Source organism: Haemaphysalis longicornis, unplaced genomic scaffold (genome assembly GCF_048455015.1).
Source record: "Haemaphysalis longicornis isolate Haplotype H1 unplaced genomic scaffold, Haemaphysalis longicornis Haplotype H1 scaffold_8, whole genome shotgun sequence".
Lineage (NCBI taxonomy): Eukaryota > Metazoa > Arthropoda > Arachnida > Ixodida > Ixodidae > Haemaphysalis > Haemaphysalis longicornis.
Window position 1 is genome coordinate 115316302 of NW_027526445.1, and position 16635 is coordinate 115332936.

The 16635-nt window shown below is 47.3% G+C and overlaps 1 protein-coding gene and 1 non-coding gene across 2 annotated transcripts in view; both read left to right on the forward strand.

The window, feature by feature from the left end:
* The first annotated feature begins 1244 nt into the window (after window positions 1-1244).
* LOC144148449 (uncharacterized) overlaps window positions 1245-16635 on the forward strand; it is a 224486-nt gene continuing 209095 nt past the window's right edge. Inside the window, exon 1 of the mRNA XM_077679986.1 lies at window positions 1245-1720. Within this exon, the coding sequence (XP_077536112.1) occupies window positions 1717-1720 (4 nt within the window). The 5' untranslated portion in view covers window positions 1245-1716. The remainder of the gene's footprint in view (window positions 1721-16635) is intronic.
* On the forward strand, window positions 15196-15279 carry Trnal-cag (transfer RNA leucine (anticodon CAG)). Its single transcript has one exon. It is a non-coding gene; the product is annotated as a tRNA-Leu (tRNA).

Here is a 16635-nt window from a genome sequence, read left to right on the forward strand (position 1 = left end):
CATCAGCGCAAACACTAACAGCAATTACACCCAACTACAATCCACGGAACGTGTATCGATCTCGTCTTTACCAACTGCAACGGCGACGACTACATACAACCGCTGCTACGAGATCCACTGACTGTGCACTTCAGCGACCATAAGGCCGTCATACTCGAAATAAGAAGACGTGCAAACCTAAATAAAGACCTTTAGATACCACTTCAATCTCGTCTCACTCGCGTATAGTATACGCGCATACAATAAGGGAAATTACACCCATCTCCCCGAAGGGAACCATGAGTAGGATATATGAGCATTATGGGGTTCACTACATTTCCACCAAATTTGGCTAACAAACATAATGGAAACGCAAACGGAACCCCCATGACGCTCCGCATACTACTCATGGTTCCCTTCGGGGAGATGGGTGTAATTTTTTTCTCAATGTTAAGTTTAGAGGGCAAGCATTTGTGTTCGCTTTCCACAAACTGCATACTTACGGCAACCTTTACTTTTATCTTTTCTACTCGCAATATTCGCCCACCCTTAATTTGCGAGGATATTATTATGAAGACCTGTACACACGCTAATTTCCTTTGGTAATTGTTACTAACCGGCTAGCGAAGTTTACGCAATCCAAGATCTATCACGACATCAATTTCGTTTGTCCAATCTTATAATCTAACTACACGCACCCTTCTCAAAATAAAATTTAAGTCGTGTGCAAGGCAGCCTTCGATTCCCCTCATCACTCTTTAAGAGCCCCACAGTTTTTTTCTCATGTTTTTTTTCTCAATTACAAAATCAAGAAAAGCTGTCTGCTGCAGTTCAGCCTATAGCCACTCTAGGCGCCATATTTGCTCCAATTTGATTCTCAGCGCGCAGCGCCTCCGCTCTAAAGCTCAGCAGACCGCAAGAACAAACGAGCAGTCGACAGAGAGCTGAAGCAGCAGCGCAAGATGGCGGGAGAAAGATGAGGAAATCGGGTTATTTATTCTCTTCTTCTTCTTGGGAAGATGGGGAGAGCGAAAGGGGAGAGGAGCGCTGAGGAGAATGGAAATTAGGGAGGACAACCGCCAGAGGGAGAGTGGGAGAAGAGAAGGGCACTGAATGGAGAGGCGGGGAGACAGATTGGGGAGAGGGGATGGGGTTCGCGCGAAGGAGTCGGAGGAGGAGAGGGGGTGCGCAATCCCGAGACGGGACGTCTCCTCGGGACGATCCCTTTTCTCCTTTTTTTGATCCCTTATCCGATGCGGCGCTCTCCGGGAGCACAACTTTGAATCTGGGCGCACCGCGCCGCCGCTCGATCCCACGCGGGAAACAGTGTAGTGATTTTTTGTGTTCTCTCGTCCTGTTTCGGCCGTGCTAAAGTACTCTAGGTGTTACCGCAGTGGACTAGGTAGCGGTAAAAGTTGTCTGGGCGCTGGCGGATGTTGCCAGCGGTCTCGTCGGTAGGCGCGTGCTGCGCGTGGTCGTCCCGTTCAATCCTGGCGTCGTAGCAGCGGCCGTGGGGAGAGCGGCCCGTCTTTGGAGCCCGGGTCCTCGATTTCGAGGAGCTATGTGCCGCGCCGACCGGGCGGGGTTTAGGGAGCCCGCTGTTGCTGGGACCGACCGTCCTGGCTTTGGACACCGTTGTTCCCGGAGGAGTACGACTACTGCCAACCCTTCGTTGCCGCCTCTGCAGCTGTCACCTCCGTTGCCAGGGGAGCCGAGGGCCCCGAGAAGAGAGCCAAAATGCGTGAGTGAAACTGCTAAGACGAGGTTGCGTATGTTCTGCGAGTCAATCATTGTGTCAGCTGTTGAGTGATGTATCAGCATCGGGAAAGTTAACGGTCGGGGGTTGGGCCGAAAGCAGTTTACGAGCACCATTAGCCGTTTCGTCAGGCGATGGTGCTCGCACGCGCACGTATACGAGAGTTATGATGACGTATGTGATTGTTGGTTCATGTACGGAATCTGCTGCGAAAACTTGTTCGAATGTGCGATTTATAGCAGTCCACGTACCACTAAAACATTGATCTTTCTTGTGGCAGACATACCTTGCTCCTTTATGTTTCAACCCAAACTTACTCAATCACCGAATGAAAGACGCGAATAAAAGGTCCTAGCAGATGCGCAAAATCTAAAAGCACCCTCCCCCTAGCTTCGCCAATAAGAAAAATATCATTTTTTCACGATTTTCGACTTCTTTGAATAACGCGAGGAGGGGACCCTTTGAAAGATCTCGCGAATCCCGTTATCTTCCGAATTATTTTCTGTTTAGCACGGAAGGTCTTATGGGTTGAAGCAATGACAGTGTCGAAAGTTGTGGACGATTCGTTCCAGCTCCAGCAGTGAAGACGAAATAAATTCAAGCGTTCCTCATAGTAATGTGAATAGGAGTGCGCAAAGGAGTTTAGCTCCCCCCCCCCCCCCAATAAAAAAAAATATTATTTAAGAGGGGCGCCGAGTCTGCCCCATACTACCTTTACTTAGATGGACCTGTCCGTGAAATTATAGCGCACGGTTATCACTATGAATGTTCTTGGCGATAACTGAGGCCGAGGAAGCCTGATGTTTCATCCCAAGAAGGGTATGCGCTTCCCACCTTATCACCGGAAAGCAGGGGACCAAAGGGACGCCATTGTGAGAAACAAGTCCCCATTTCACTTCAAATTTTGCATTCACTACGAAGCATCTTCTTTCTTTCTTTTTTTCCGCGCTCGACCAATGCTTTTACGAAGTTTTTTCACTAGTATATCTGCTGAAGACAAGGAACCTCAAAATCGCTATATTTTACAGTCACGGGCATTCGAAAATGCTGTGAATATACATCAATTAGTGGTACGCTGTTACTGCTAGCGATTCTCGTTAGCAGAAACCATTTCAGGAAAAAAAACAGCCATTTTCAGTTTTTGACCATCCTCCGTTTGTTGCGTGTCCCACGTGCCCGCCAAAAGCATAAAAAAAAACGTCGTTAAAGAGTTTTGACATTGATAAAATCTTTAAAATAATGTTATTTGTTATCCGTAAAGTAAATACGTGGGGATATAATAAATAAACAAATGGATAGATATATCATTTGCTATGTTTATGCCTCCAAATTAATTAAAATTAGGAGGGGAAAAGGGGCGCTATGCTTTTAAAACACGAGTCTTCGTAATCTGTTCGATATCTGTTCGCATGCCCGTCGTAACGGGCTTGGTTCAATCAATTCTTGGAAATAATATTCAGTCTCTCGACTGCAGAGTCCAAGAGTCTTGGAGGCATCTGTGTTACTCATTTGCTGAGCACAGATCGCTGCCTGTCCATAGATCCGTTGGCCTCGGGTAAAACAACCCCCACTGCAGATGTGCGTTTGTCTGAAGCGCAAGGTCCCACTTGCGCCCCAGAGAAGCACCATCATGTGCATCATATCATTGTCGAAGCCAACATTGATTTATTTGGCGACAAAATGCAGGCGCGTTACTTTTCTCTTTAAACGTACCCGTAAACACATTGTTCACGTGATTGTCCGGTGCGACGGCTTACGAGCGATAGAATTGTCTCTTTACAGTGGCTCCTTTATAGTAAAAGTAGCCCGTATAGGAAACAAACTGGAACACTAACCCAGAAAACGAAGGAACAAATTGCGAGACATATAAGAACATGAAGGTGGCGAGTACGGCGTGTCAAAATGAATTATCTGAGCTGTCGAAATTGTTTAACAGAATTCATATAACGCTCTCCTTAAACGTAATTAGAGGTATGCGTTGAAGAAGAGCGTTAGCTGCTACTGTGTCGTACATAGTCATTTGTATCCGCACCTCAAAAACTGGCTTGCTGAAATATTTGTGTCACAGGGGGTTATAGAAAAGTTGACATTAGATAAATCGGAACTCGCTATTTAAGCAGTCTAGCCATCGAATACATTATTTTTACACGAAAGTGTTTTATTCCCGGATACACGAAGATTTCGCTGACGTCATATCCGTAACGGAAGTGACACCTGTACAAGGAACCAAGCGACCTGTAAAGGGTGCACCCCTGCACACAGGGCCTTCTTGCGGAGAAGCAACCTTTAGAACTAAAGGGTACGTTCTACTTAGGGTTGTAAGTTTTCGGGTTTTATATTTTAACACGAAAGTGTTTTATGTCGGAATACACCAATATTTCACTGACGTCATATCCGTCACGGAAATGACGCCAGTACGCCTTTGCCGAAGGGACCTGACAGCTTGACGTCGCTCGCCAAGCACACCCACAAGACAGCCGCCTTCCCGCAAATCATGCTCAGCTGCAGATTTCGCTGCACATTTAACTTTCGTGTTTTACTGATTCCTATGACAAAGGAATCAACCACAGTTTTTTATTTATTTATCACAAATTGCCAGCCACCTGTTGGCAGCCAAGGTAGGAGTCGTTACATGTTTATGCAATCAGCACTGAGGTGCAGCGGAGAACTCGCCTGGTGCACCGAAACACGGAACCAAAGAATACAGACAGTTTTCTGGGTAGAAACAAACAAACAATAGCGCTTAACACACCGTGCAACAAGGCTTCTTGGGTAAGTACACCCCGGCTTCCAAAATAATACGCACAAGTTGAATTGTACACAATGTTTACCCAGCGGGATGCGATAACTTTCGTTGGCGTCTTGCGGAAAGAACTTGGCTCTGTTTGTTAAACGTACAAATTGATAGCCGACAGGAATGATTCTTGGGTGACAATTTCGGTGACAGTTTCTGGCAGTGCGTTCCAATGCGGTATTGTTCGTGGAAAAAGAAAAAACAAAAACGATCATTAGTTTTGGTACGGGGCATTTCAACAGTCGTAGCCTTATACATTAGCCTTATTACATCTTAGTCTACTGATGTTGGTTTTAAGAAAACGACAGTTTGGGTGTTTACCCCTATTGAAATTGACTTTAAACTTGTCATAGCTTAACTGGAGCGGGTGTTGCTCACCAGCTTATTTTTAGGGAGCGGGGTGGAGGCATGGAAGAAGAATTGGATACATAAATGAATCTTGAAAGTGTCATAAAATTGTATCTCTTATTGTTCGTTCAAAGAAGTTCAATATTTAAAATCGCGCACCTGGTCCCCTGATGCGCGAGGCACATTCGTAATTTCAAAATTAAGTTTACCGTTCTTGTTGTTACTTGCTTATAATTAGAAATTAGCATTTGCTCTAATTGATTAAATAAATAGATTAACTAAATTAATTTTTATGAGTTAACTATGGGTTAATTAAGAACGCACGCCTAGCCGCGTAAACCATCGGTCAAAGAGGCGTTATTTCGGCTTCCATCCCAAGGACGTTCGTTCGATTCTTGCCGAGGCTGTCGTTTTTCCCGTGGGGGTGAGGAATGGAGACACCCCTGTGTGGAGATTTCGGCGCACGTTAGAGATATAACCCGGGTGTAACTGCAGAATTGAGAAGCCATTTTATCATCGGTCTGGGCTAGCGCCGATTCAGTCGCCGCAGTCGACAGCCTGACCTAACAGCGCATGCGCAGCACAGTCGAGGGGCGGTATTCTCGTAACTGTCCCCTTTGAAAACGTCCCTTTTGAGTCCCTTTCATCGTGACGTACTTCCGGTTGAGCAGTAAGCATTGGCAGTAGGTTTGTTGCGCTTGCGTTACGTCACTTCCGGTTGTTTGCTTTTAGCCAATCAGGGCTCGCCAAAAGGGACACTTCTGAAAGGGACTCAAAAGGGACAAAACTCGAGAATACCGCCCCTGGTGTCACTAAGGCAGGGGCCATGATGACAGAATACAACCTTGTTTAATTTGAAAAAAAAAAAGAAAAGAAGAAGAAACTATCCTGGACCGGGACGAATTTTCCTTCAACAGCCTAGTTTCTGAAAAAGCTGCATATAGCTTTCTTTTGTATACCCGTGCGGCTGCTTTGAGGTGGATGTCAAAATTTCCTTCGCAGAAACTTACTGCACCTTGGAGATTTCCCTTAAATCTGGTCGATAGAAAACTATATAGCCTTTGATAACTCACTCAACTCCAGGCCAGCTATACGGAAGACCTCTTTTTGCAAAGAAAAGAAAACGCGAGATACTTAAAACTTTCCTTCACGATGGCAGCAGCGACGCAGTAGAGAAATACGCTGAAAGCGCAATAAGTGTATCAACTGCACGTTATCATCCAACTGGAACTAGGAGCCCCACTACAATCGCCCAGTCTAGGCGGCCTCGATGTTAGCAGCGGCTCTGGAAACGAGGCCTCCTATAGCCCGGTCATGCTTCCTAGCGGTGGCTTCAGTTTACGGTCGACAATCGCACAAACGAGGTTTTCTGACGCAGCGGACCCCTCGCCAGAAAGTGTCCGGGGAGTCGCGACTGCTTCATGTGTTTTCTTTAACATCTTGATTATTTGTATGAAGTTCGCGGTAAATTTAATATGACGGCAATCAGGACCAATCAGTCTCTCGAATGAACTACAGTTGTATATTGTCTTCAGGGCCCCTTTAAGGACACGGGACTGTTGGACCGGCTATCCATGGTGCTATCAGGGCGGCACAGCATATCTTTCTTCACCGTTCTCACACTCACTTCCTGACATCCCTCATATCTATACTTCTCCTCCTTGATTCAGTCTGGACTTAGGTGCCCTCAACCCTGTAGAGGCCGTTAACGGCCGGGCCGTTTTCTTTTATCTTTCAATAACACAACCCACACGACAGGGCCGCCAAGTACTAATCATTTCTTTGCTCACTGGAACGCCAACAGGGCCGGGGAGGACATCAATTCGATAACAGGAGCAACGATACTATACTAATATTGTTGTGGGGACGAAGCCGTGTTTCAGGGGCGAAGCCCCTCATGGGATCGGGCTGTTGGCGTCGTCTGTCGTCGTCGGCGTTTCATGTTGTCACTGAACTAAAACAAGAGGACACACGCTAGGATGTAACGCGTGCTAAAAGAACACACCGGTACACTCGTTTTCCAACACCTCGGGCTAGAGCGCTTCGGGCTTCAAAGACATGAGGCTTTTACAGAAAAAACTGTATACCTTTGCCCCTCAACGGTTTCATTCCCGTTGGCAAAAACGCCATGGCGCCAAGAATACACTCATACACTGCATGCTTAGCCCCTCACCAGGTTTCACCTAATTAGTGGAGATGCCTCAAAGTATGACCCGCTTCTGTGCGTTTACATCTAAGCATGGGAAAACCTAACAAGGGCAATGCAAGAACTAATCGCTCTTAGAGGGGACGGCATCAACTTGCCTTCGGAGGCGATGGCCAAGCTTGCAGCATTTCACGACAAAATGAAGCGAATTTGACACCAAGGAATTTTTTAACCGACCAAACGTATTTTGCATTCATGTACCCTTTAAAGAATGAAGTTGAATATGGAACAGTGCGCTGCGCGCTGTACACCGCGAAGCACCGTCGTAATCATGACCTCCTCCTCGATAACCGAGGGACTAAGTCCGGCACCTCAAATGTGAAGATTGGTTGTCGGGATTAAGATACCGCTCGCATAGAGCCAGCGGCCGTTCTATATAGCGAATGGGGTGACGTGACGTGACAAGTACAGTGGCGTGCTCCCCCGCCACTGCCACTTTTGGAAGACAACGGTCGATTGTGCCTTGCCACAGCATTCTTTCTAACGTGAGGAACGTATTGAGGATGTCTGTTGGCGCGTTTATAAATACACCTGTGTTCCTATACGGTTCCTGGGAAAGGTTGAGTTAACCGTGGACGTTTTTTCACACCTGTACGTGTAACATCGGATATATACTTGTCTGCTGGCATATAAACTCACGTTTCGAGTGTGTGTACGTTCGTCGGCTTGGGCTCTGACTTGGTGAGTCATTCATAAACATCTGCTTTTTTTTGTATAGGGGACCTGACGTTATTAGGCTTACGTTTACTGCATTGCAGCTAAGCTGCATGCAAACAAAAATACAATAATCAAAGGCGATAGTAGTTTTCTGCCAAACCTGCTACGTAACGCCCCTTCCTCTCTCTTCCTACCACCCATCACGCCCTCCTCTTCTCCTCTCGCACTTTCCATGGTGAATGCGATGGAGTTTTGCTGAATTCAATTTTCCCGTCCTCTCGCTTTCCGCGCGCCATGTGTTGGAATTTTTTTATTTAATTTGTCTACGGCGTAGCTCGAGCTGTGTCGCTTCCGTGCCCGATTTATTTCTTTCCGCCTCCACCGTTTTTACGCTTTTTTGTTTTGCTATTATGAGAATAAGAACCAACCCTGTGATGTTTGTAACGAAAGGAACGCCCCTGTTTCCAGTTTTCCACGTATGTCTCGCTAAAAGCACACGGAATGCTTTGCTTGTGATGAACTGTAGGGGTTTGTGATGCATACGAGGCACGCCGCCAGTTTTATTACTAGTTATAAAAGACCTTGTGTATATATGTAATTTGTGTTCAAGCATATAACTGTTCTTTATGGTTTTGTTTTGAAAGCAGTTGCGCAGAGTGGCACAAAAACCAGAATTTCCGCGTTAAGGTGTACTCTAAGGTAGACTATCGTCTTTGAAACCATGTGCGTGCTCTAAAAACGCCGCTGTTTTTTTTTTTTCCTTTTGTGGCCTCATTCTGGTTGGGATTAGCCGGGACGCAGCCGGTTTTGGAGGCACTGAGATACGCGTGTCAGGCGAGAGTAGAGCCTCACGTCCTCCTGGCTGTCGTCCTCTCCGTACGTGTTATTGCTTCGTCGAATAGGATCACCTGGTGACGTGTTGCAACGTCACGTGACCGCAAGCCACCTGCGGGCCAATCGCCCTTTCTGTGAGTCTCGCTCAAGGTGTGATGCCGGTCTATCACGGACATCACGGACAGCTCAAGTCCCGCACCAAGCTGCCTGCACAAAGATAATATGAGTTTCTGTCTGTGCACGGTGTACTTTGGACACACGCATATACTAACATGAGGGATGTCTTCTCGTGAGTCACATTTGGAGCAAAGAGGTGAAGATGCCTGCTGGATTTTGTACAGGTAATGTCCCGTGTAGGCCGCATTCAAGCGCAGCCTATGCAGAATGGCTTCCTCGTGCTTGCTAAGTCCAGGTGGCATTCTGAAGGTGCACTTGGGATCAATCTCATGAAGAGGTGCATATTGCTGCCTTGCATCAGTCCAGATAGACATCTGCACAGTCCATGCGGAAGGGTGGACGTACAAGGAAAGGCTAGTAAGGCCCGCTAATGGAGGCTTCACAAACAATTAAATTTCTCCTGTGGTGACATGTCTGCCTTGATAAAAGCCGTATGGTTGTAACTTTTTATTTGTTCTGTTTGGTAACACGTCGCTGCCTCTTTCGAGGGAAATTACCGCTATACCGCTGCTGCGTAACCAAATTATGTATATTAGGGCGGAGTGTGTGTGTGTGTGTGTGTGTGTGTGTGTGTGTGTGTGTGTGTGTGTGTGTGTGTGTGTGTGTGTGTGTGTGTGTGTGTGTGTGTGTGTGTGTGTGTGTGTGTGTGTGTGTGTGTGTGTGTGTGTGTGTGTGTGTGTGTGTGTGTGTGTGTGTGTGTGTGTGAGTGAAAAGACCTGCAGCGGCGACATCGTGTGTTCTTACCAATTCTCTCTAAAATAGAGTGGGCCGCAACGCGTTTGTACTGAGCCCCCACTGAAAAGGACAGCCTGAATAGGTTGAACACACCGCGCTGGAAACATGATTTGCGCAAAGCGGCAAGAAAGGTGCCTTGCGTTTAACAATTCCTTCCCTAACAACGCCTGGGTCTTAACACTGGGATGCAGCCGCTATTCTGTACGTGCATTGGGTCCAATAGACACGCATGTTAGAAATTTCCTTTATTTACAAACTTATACCCGTGCCACACGCAGACAAAAAATGAAATTAAAGGGACCCCGAAAAGCTTTGTGAAGGTGGGAATCAAATGCATTCAGGTGATAGAACACATAACGGGGGATTTTTGAGCCAAGTGTGAGCCCCATACGTTGTACGGATAATTTGTAAACAATTTTTGAAGATCGCCTTTCTCAGCCGATGAGCGCGACGCCGCAGCGAGCCGACCGCGGCTGACGCAACGGGGATCGCGGCTGACGCAACGGCGAAGGCGCCCCCTGATTCGCCCAATCGCCAGCGAGGTCGGCCGCCGGCGGCGTCACTGCCATTGGCTTCCGGCTGCTCTTCCTCCTCCCTGCGCGATCCCGAGGCAAAGGCGGTAAAGGCGGGTCCGCACGCGTGCCTAGGCGCAGCAATATGTAGCTAGCGCAGAACGGAAGTCGAGCATCGCGATGTCACATGGCTATTCCCAGTGTTTCCAGATGCTTTGAAGGGAGCAGATAGGGAGGAGGAGTCGATCGGCAAGTGGGGAGAGGTGCATTTAATTGCTTCTGGCGCAGCTAATACTGAATGTAGATCAATAATTCCAACGGCATTGCATCGCTATATTGGTGCTACGCGACAATACAGGCCTTTTGTAACTTTTACAGAAGGCTTTTCTGGGTCCCTTTAAGTGCCTGAGGACTTAAGTTTCAGTGCCATTAATTTGCTGCACGAAAAACGTAAATGCCATTCGCTCTAATGTCATTTCTGGTTTAAAAAGTTCCGCACAACTCGTTCGCCTTCAGGAACACCTTAAATCTGTTACTCTCGAACGCGGTGAGCACCAAATGAAACCCACGAAACTCTGAGCACCAGAGTGTTGGCGCGGAAACGTAGCTGAACTTCGAAATACGACAATTTTTTCTGCCCTCTTGGTGGCGAAGTTTTGAAGACGAAGTTCAATAAAACAGCGACAAAAGAGAAAACTGCGTTACTCGTCGTTTTCAATTTTTCGGATTTGTCTACCGCTGGCCGGCGACGGCAGCTGCTGAAGCCACTTTTAGAAACGGCTCAGACCATTTTTTTTAGAAAACACTATTTATCATAACATTTTAATTCATACACAAAAAAAAATTAACCCTTGTACGACATTTTTATCTACGTTAAGAACTTCTAAAATACAGAAGTGTATTTCTCTTTTTGGTCACTATCACCATCATGCCCAACACATTTATTGCCTCCGCGTTTTCATGTGTACAATGGCCCGCCCAAATAATGTCATTCGGTATCTTGAGGCCTTAAACACTGAAGTCATTCTTGGAAGCGAAAAAAATAATAAAAAGGAAACAGCGTTCGCAGTAGCGTAGCCAGAATTATTTTTCGGGGGGTGGTACGCGCTGCCGACAAAAAAGAAAAAAAAAAGAGACCTAAGAAAGATAGCCTGCGCGCAAACATTATGTCATGTTCAATTTGTTATGCAATCTTCGTATTTTGCTTTTGCATATTAATATACCTTCCCCCACCCCACCGGCACTTATCTATCGAGCAGGAACACCACTACCGTGCCTTGCAAACAAACACCTTTCCGCACCCAAAAAGAGTATGCCACTACTCCGAACAAATTACGTCCCCTAGCTGCCCTTTTTATGGAGCAGACTGCACTCTTTCCCCCATGGTTGATGGGTGCCCCTCCCACCCTGTCCCCGAACCGAATCCGTTTAACTCTGGAGGTGCGCCCTGTCCAGCTCATGCCTGTCCGACCAGCTAGCTTCGGCTTGTGGAGCGGGCTGTAGCCGCTGGCAAGGCACATGGGTTCCTGGACTGAGAACTTCGCCTCCTGAAGAGTCCACGCAAATTTTGCCAACAACCCCTCCTCCTCCTCCTCCGATGCGGAGTGATAACAACGTGGGTGGAAAAAAGTCCGGAATGCGAAGGAAATAGGGGGGGGGGGATGCGGCACTCAGAAAATTTCGGGGTGTGTTCTGACACCAAAACACCCCCGCTGGCTACGCCCCTACAATCCACACAAAATAAGCTAGCAGCTCCAAAGCTCTAATTATAAGCTCTAAAATGCCACAGCGCAGTTGTCGCCAATGGATAACGCGACGGTTATAAGTGCGCCACTATCCTCCTTTTGTATAACGAGGGTCTTCTCTACCCCCTCGTCCTAACTACTTATCACAACATGTCCAAGGGGCCCTTAAAACCTAATGCGTTCATGAGAGTGTTTCGGTTAGCGAGGATGTCGTCTGCGGAAGGGTCGCATCAACGAAAACGAAACGACTCTGAGGCTGTTCGCCCAAGCACATCAGTTCCGTTGAAGCGAAACGGCGTTTGTATATACAACGACAGTTGCACGTACATCGATACGCGCCAGTGAATCGAAAACGCGGCCTCGCGGAGTCATTAGCAAGACGTCCTACCATGAAACGACCCTCGGGGGCGACGAGCTGTTAGGCCAGACAGTCACGGATAAAACCTAAGCGGGACAGTGACCGATGTTCCATTTGTTTGGTGAACGTGCACCGCGACAGCGTGCCGAACGGCGGCGTCTCCGAAAGGAATGGGAGCAGTCGTATACGCGGCCGACGTTGAAGCACGGATCGAGGGGAAGGGCTGACCTTTCGGGGGCACCACCGGACACGATTGCATAAGAACGAAGCGACACACATTCGAGAGATTCCGCACACTCAGGGTGATTGAATAGAGAAAGGAATAAATATAAACTGGGAAAGCGACTGTCGCCATTCGCTGCATTTGCTAACGGTCAAACGCTCGGCGCTCCGTGAGCTCCGTAGCAGTCGGCAGACTATGCGAGGATTTTCTTTCCTTTTCGATCCTTGTTTCGAAGTTCTTGAGCGCGGATCACCGCACTCTATGACTGCATCCGTTTCGGGATTCGGATTTGGCGTCAGCTGGCCTTTGAACGCTCCGTCTTTTCGGCGCCGGTGCTTATCAATAACGAGAGCGGTGTGGCGAAAACGTCGAGTAAAGGGAGTGATTTATGACGAACGGGATGGTTGTCTTGCGCAAGAGTAGAGTTATTTTTGCGGGAGGAGCATCAGAATGCACACGGTAACCTTAAAATTCTGAAGTACGCATTGCACACTCTTGCTTCCAAAAGTACCGACGTAAGTACTTAGGCAAATTTCAGGAAGGCTGCACGCGGTTGAACGATTTCGGCGGTCTCAGTACCTTAGGAATCGTTTCAGAAATTAGGCGGGCATTGAATAAAGGGTAGTACAACGAAAGGAGGATTCCACAACTGCAAAAACATGTACGTTACTTTTGCGTTCATTTTATACGCAAGCATTATTGGCTCAATTAAGTGTACAGATTGTTTTCATCTGTGGACAAAAATGAGTAAGTAGCTTGCACTGACCACACTGTGGCCGCCATGTTGGTGCACTAAGTGAACGGTGAAAGGCCGTGAGCTCATCTCGAGAAGAGCTCAGGAAGCTGAAGTGCAATGGTACAACACGGAAAACCTCTGCAGGCTCGTCGTTAACGGCCCTGCGCAGTGCCTAAATTCGGCAACTATCATTCGTTCATATATGTTGGCGTTTTTATTACTTGCGCAACTAAATCAGGCCAAATACTTTCATGCACTCTCGGCAAACGTTATCGTACAGTTTGCAATCTTTATTTTCCTTGTTTCTTGGCAGGGCAGTACAGAAACAGGTATATTGAAATGAAATGCCCGCAATCGGCCGTATAGATTGGTCCCCGTGTATACATGCGCGGCACACCCTGAGTTCCACAATCGCAACTACCTCGGTACTGCCGGATAAGGGCGGAAGTTTTCTGGCGCGAAAAGTAGTTCAACTCTGGGCAGTATAAACCGTAGAATTCTGCTGTATACCGCGTTTTTCGGACTCACCGTTCCTTCAGGAAGAACCTCAACGATTGCGACATCTTCCGCACTCCTAAACGCACTGTCTATACGGTCTCTTTGCACAAAACGGTGCACAAGCTTTGTGTCCTGTGGGCGCTGCCATGCGTTATCCACTGTTGTTCAAGCGGTGTACTGGTTTAGCTGGCAATCAAACTCAACTGCGCCCCCGAGTCACAGTCCGCAGCAGAGTGCCCGTATGGCGTCAACCATGAGCTTTAATGCACGAAATAGTGCACGGGACCATTAGCCTGTTATATACGAGACCATTTTTTCTTGCCCGTGAGCAGTTATCCTCAGAAAACAGCCCGTCCACACGCATTTGCCCTCTTCTTCCCCGCAATCTCACCCTAAAACGAAAACAATAAAGAAGGCGATGTAACGGGAAATTCGAACTGGCGTAAAGAATTTTCCAACCCGGCAAACTCAAAATGGTCTGTCTCTTATCATCATCACCAGCCTATCTACGCCCACTGCAGGGCGAAGGCCTCTCCCATTATTCTCCAATTACCCCGGTCCTGTGCCAACTGTGAACAATTTGTCAGTCTCTTAAAGTAATGCTATAATAATGACTATTATTTGTGCAACAAACATGTTCCCACTCCGCGGAGTAGGAGGCTATTGATTTAAAGTCTTCGGATTTAATGAAGGGCTCTAAAGCCCTAAGCCTCGTGCGTCAGCTGGCCCGCCTTTCGAGGTCATCACAAACAAATGACGCGGCAAACGATCTGAAAAGGGTGTTATAAATGGAGGTGGGAGTGGAAACAGAGTAAACGAAAGAGTCAAATATATGGGTGTTAACAGGGGGTAAAAAAAGGAGTCGACACTGGAAGATGAGAAGGAGGAAACACGACTGAAGGGCAGAGGTCGGAAGAAAGAGGACACCGGCACGTGTGACAGCCGCCTCGGGAGAATGAAAGGAAAAGTAAAACCGTTATCGTGGGTGTCCCCCTGCTTTCTCAGACACGCTCTCTTTGTTTCCGGTGTTTCGTCGGAAAGCGATCCGGGGTACGCGTGCACACACTCCGTCACGAAGGGACGTTGCCGCAACGACGAGCTCCTTCGCGCCCTTGTTTGCTAACAGCAACGTGACCGTGTCGAGCAAACATTGCGCCTACCGGAGGAAAAAAAAAAAAGGACCAACGAAAAACAAAGGAAGGAAACTTGGCGCGAGGACGGCGTGTTTGTAAGTCCAAGGAATTCAAACACGAAAGAAGAAAAAAGCGTATGCCTTCGGCTGAAATCTGGCCGTACTGTTTACCTCGCTCTTCCCGGCTGTGGTATTGGCTGGAAATGAAAATGCCTGGCCCGAATACTGCGAAATTGAAAGACTTGTCTGACGTCTTCTTTTTGGTTTTTCTTTTTTTTGTGTGTGTGCTCAGAATTTCACGTGTTTTTCGCGTGCTGCTCGTCAAGCACCCGCGTTCTATCAACGCAAAGGTTGGTCGCGTCCACTTTTTTTTTATCCAATGGCAAGGCGTCTTCGGTTTGCGCTTGAAGCGTGTGTGCCGCTAAGCTCCTCGTTACGGAGGCTGTGTACTACAAAATTTACTCGCACGTTTCACTAAATGGCCGCTGATAGTCGAATGCGTCCTGTCAGGATGGCCGAGCGGTCCAAGGCGCTGCGTTCAGGTCGCAGTCCGGTCTTCCGGGCGTGGGTTCGAATCCCACTTCTGACAAAATTCGTTTTATCGGAACCTTCAATTTTTTTTTTTAATTTTGATCCTATGCGTATACCCGTTAAGAGGGATGTGACCACGAAACTAAAATCATGTTTCGTCTTCAAATTCTGCGTATTTGTCTTCGAAAGAGGTCTTTGTTGCTGGAGAATCTATACTGAAGGGTTGACGAAATTTGCAATCCTTTTATTTCGTCAATGAGCACAAAGACGGGAACACGAAGGACGGGAAACAAATTCGGAAAGAGGTGAAAAATGAGTCGACTCGCACTGGAAGGACTGTAGACGGTAATCGTGATTAGAGTCCACTATGCGTGAAATGCGAATCCCTCAGTCGTGTACTAACGTGCAGGTTTCAGTTGCAACTGGAATCTGCACGCCAGTACATGATTTTGGTCTGTACTTCTTCGCTAGTGCGCCCCGCGACCTGTTTGGCAAATAGCCTTGATTTCAACCAAGCCGACGGGCGCCGCAGGTTCGAAAAGAAAGTCAAGGAGTTGTAAACATTGCCGGTAATATAACTGAGTAAAAAGGCCGAAATGCGTAATGAACTTTTTCGGTTTGCTCGGTGAGTTCACAGAGTTTATCACAACTGCACTCGCACTGGTCGGCTGATACAGGGGTGAGACAGCTGAATCAGATTTGGGAGCAGTTTTTCGAGCAGAAGAACGACATTTATTATGTCACCTTGGGAGCCTAAAAAATCAAAATTTTGCCAACTCAGGAGGGGGGGGGGGGGGGGAAGCGCACTTTTTAATCGGTTTTAAAGGTACATAACACTGGAAACGACTTTCAATAAAGTTTTCTCTACGAGAGTATCACAAGGTACGAACTACACTACCTTTTTACAAAATGCAGAGATAGTGTGGAGTTCCGTTGAAAATTCCGAATTGAAAAACTAAGCAATCGTAAGGCACTTTTATTATCGTGCGAATGCTGAAATTGTTATTTTTGTAATCCCACACTCGGCTTTACGCACAAGTGTAGAGCCACGACAAAAGTTGCGCAAAGCGAGGTGACAGTCGCCGCACCCCACCAGCCCTCCCATTTCAATCCCCTAGGTGCACGTTCACTACGATCATAATCTGAGTAACGTTGGTATGTTTAGCCACCTCCCTTTTGGCATTAAATTTCATTTCACATAGATGAACCATTATTACTAGTATGCAATAATAGCCCGTCCCGCTATCGGACACTGCTTGAACATTTTGCGGCGATGTATAGCCGCAAAATGTTCAAGCAGTGTCCTGAAGTGTCAGTGTTCTGCAGCGCCAGTTGTCCAATTCCCACGGCTCGCGAGCTCGCTGTCAAAAGCAGCAATAACTCGGCGTTTTATAACACTGCGATAAGTCCGAAA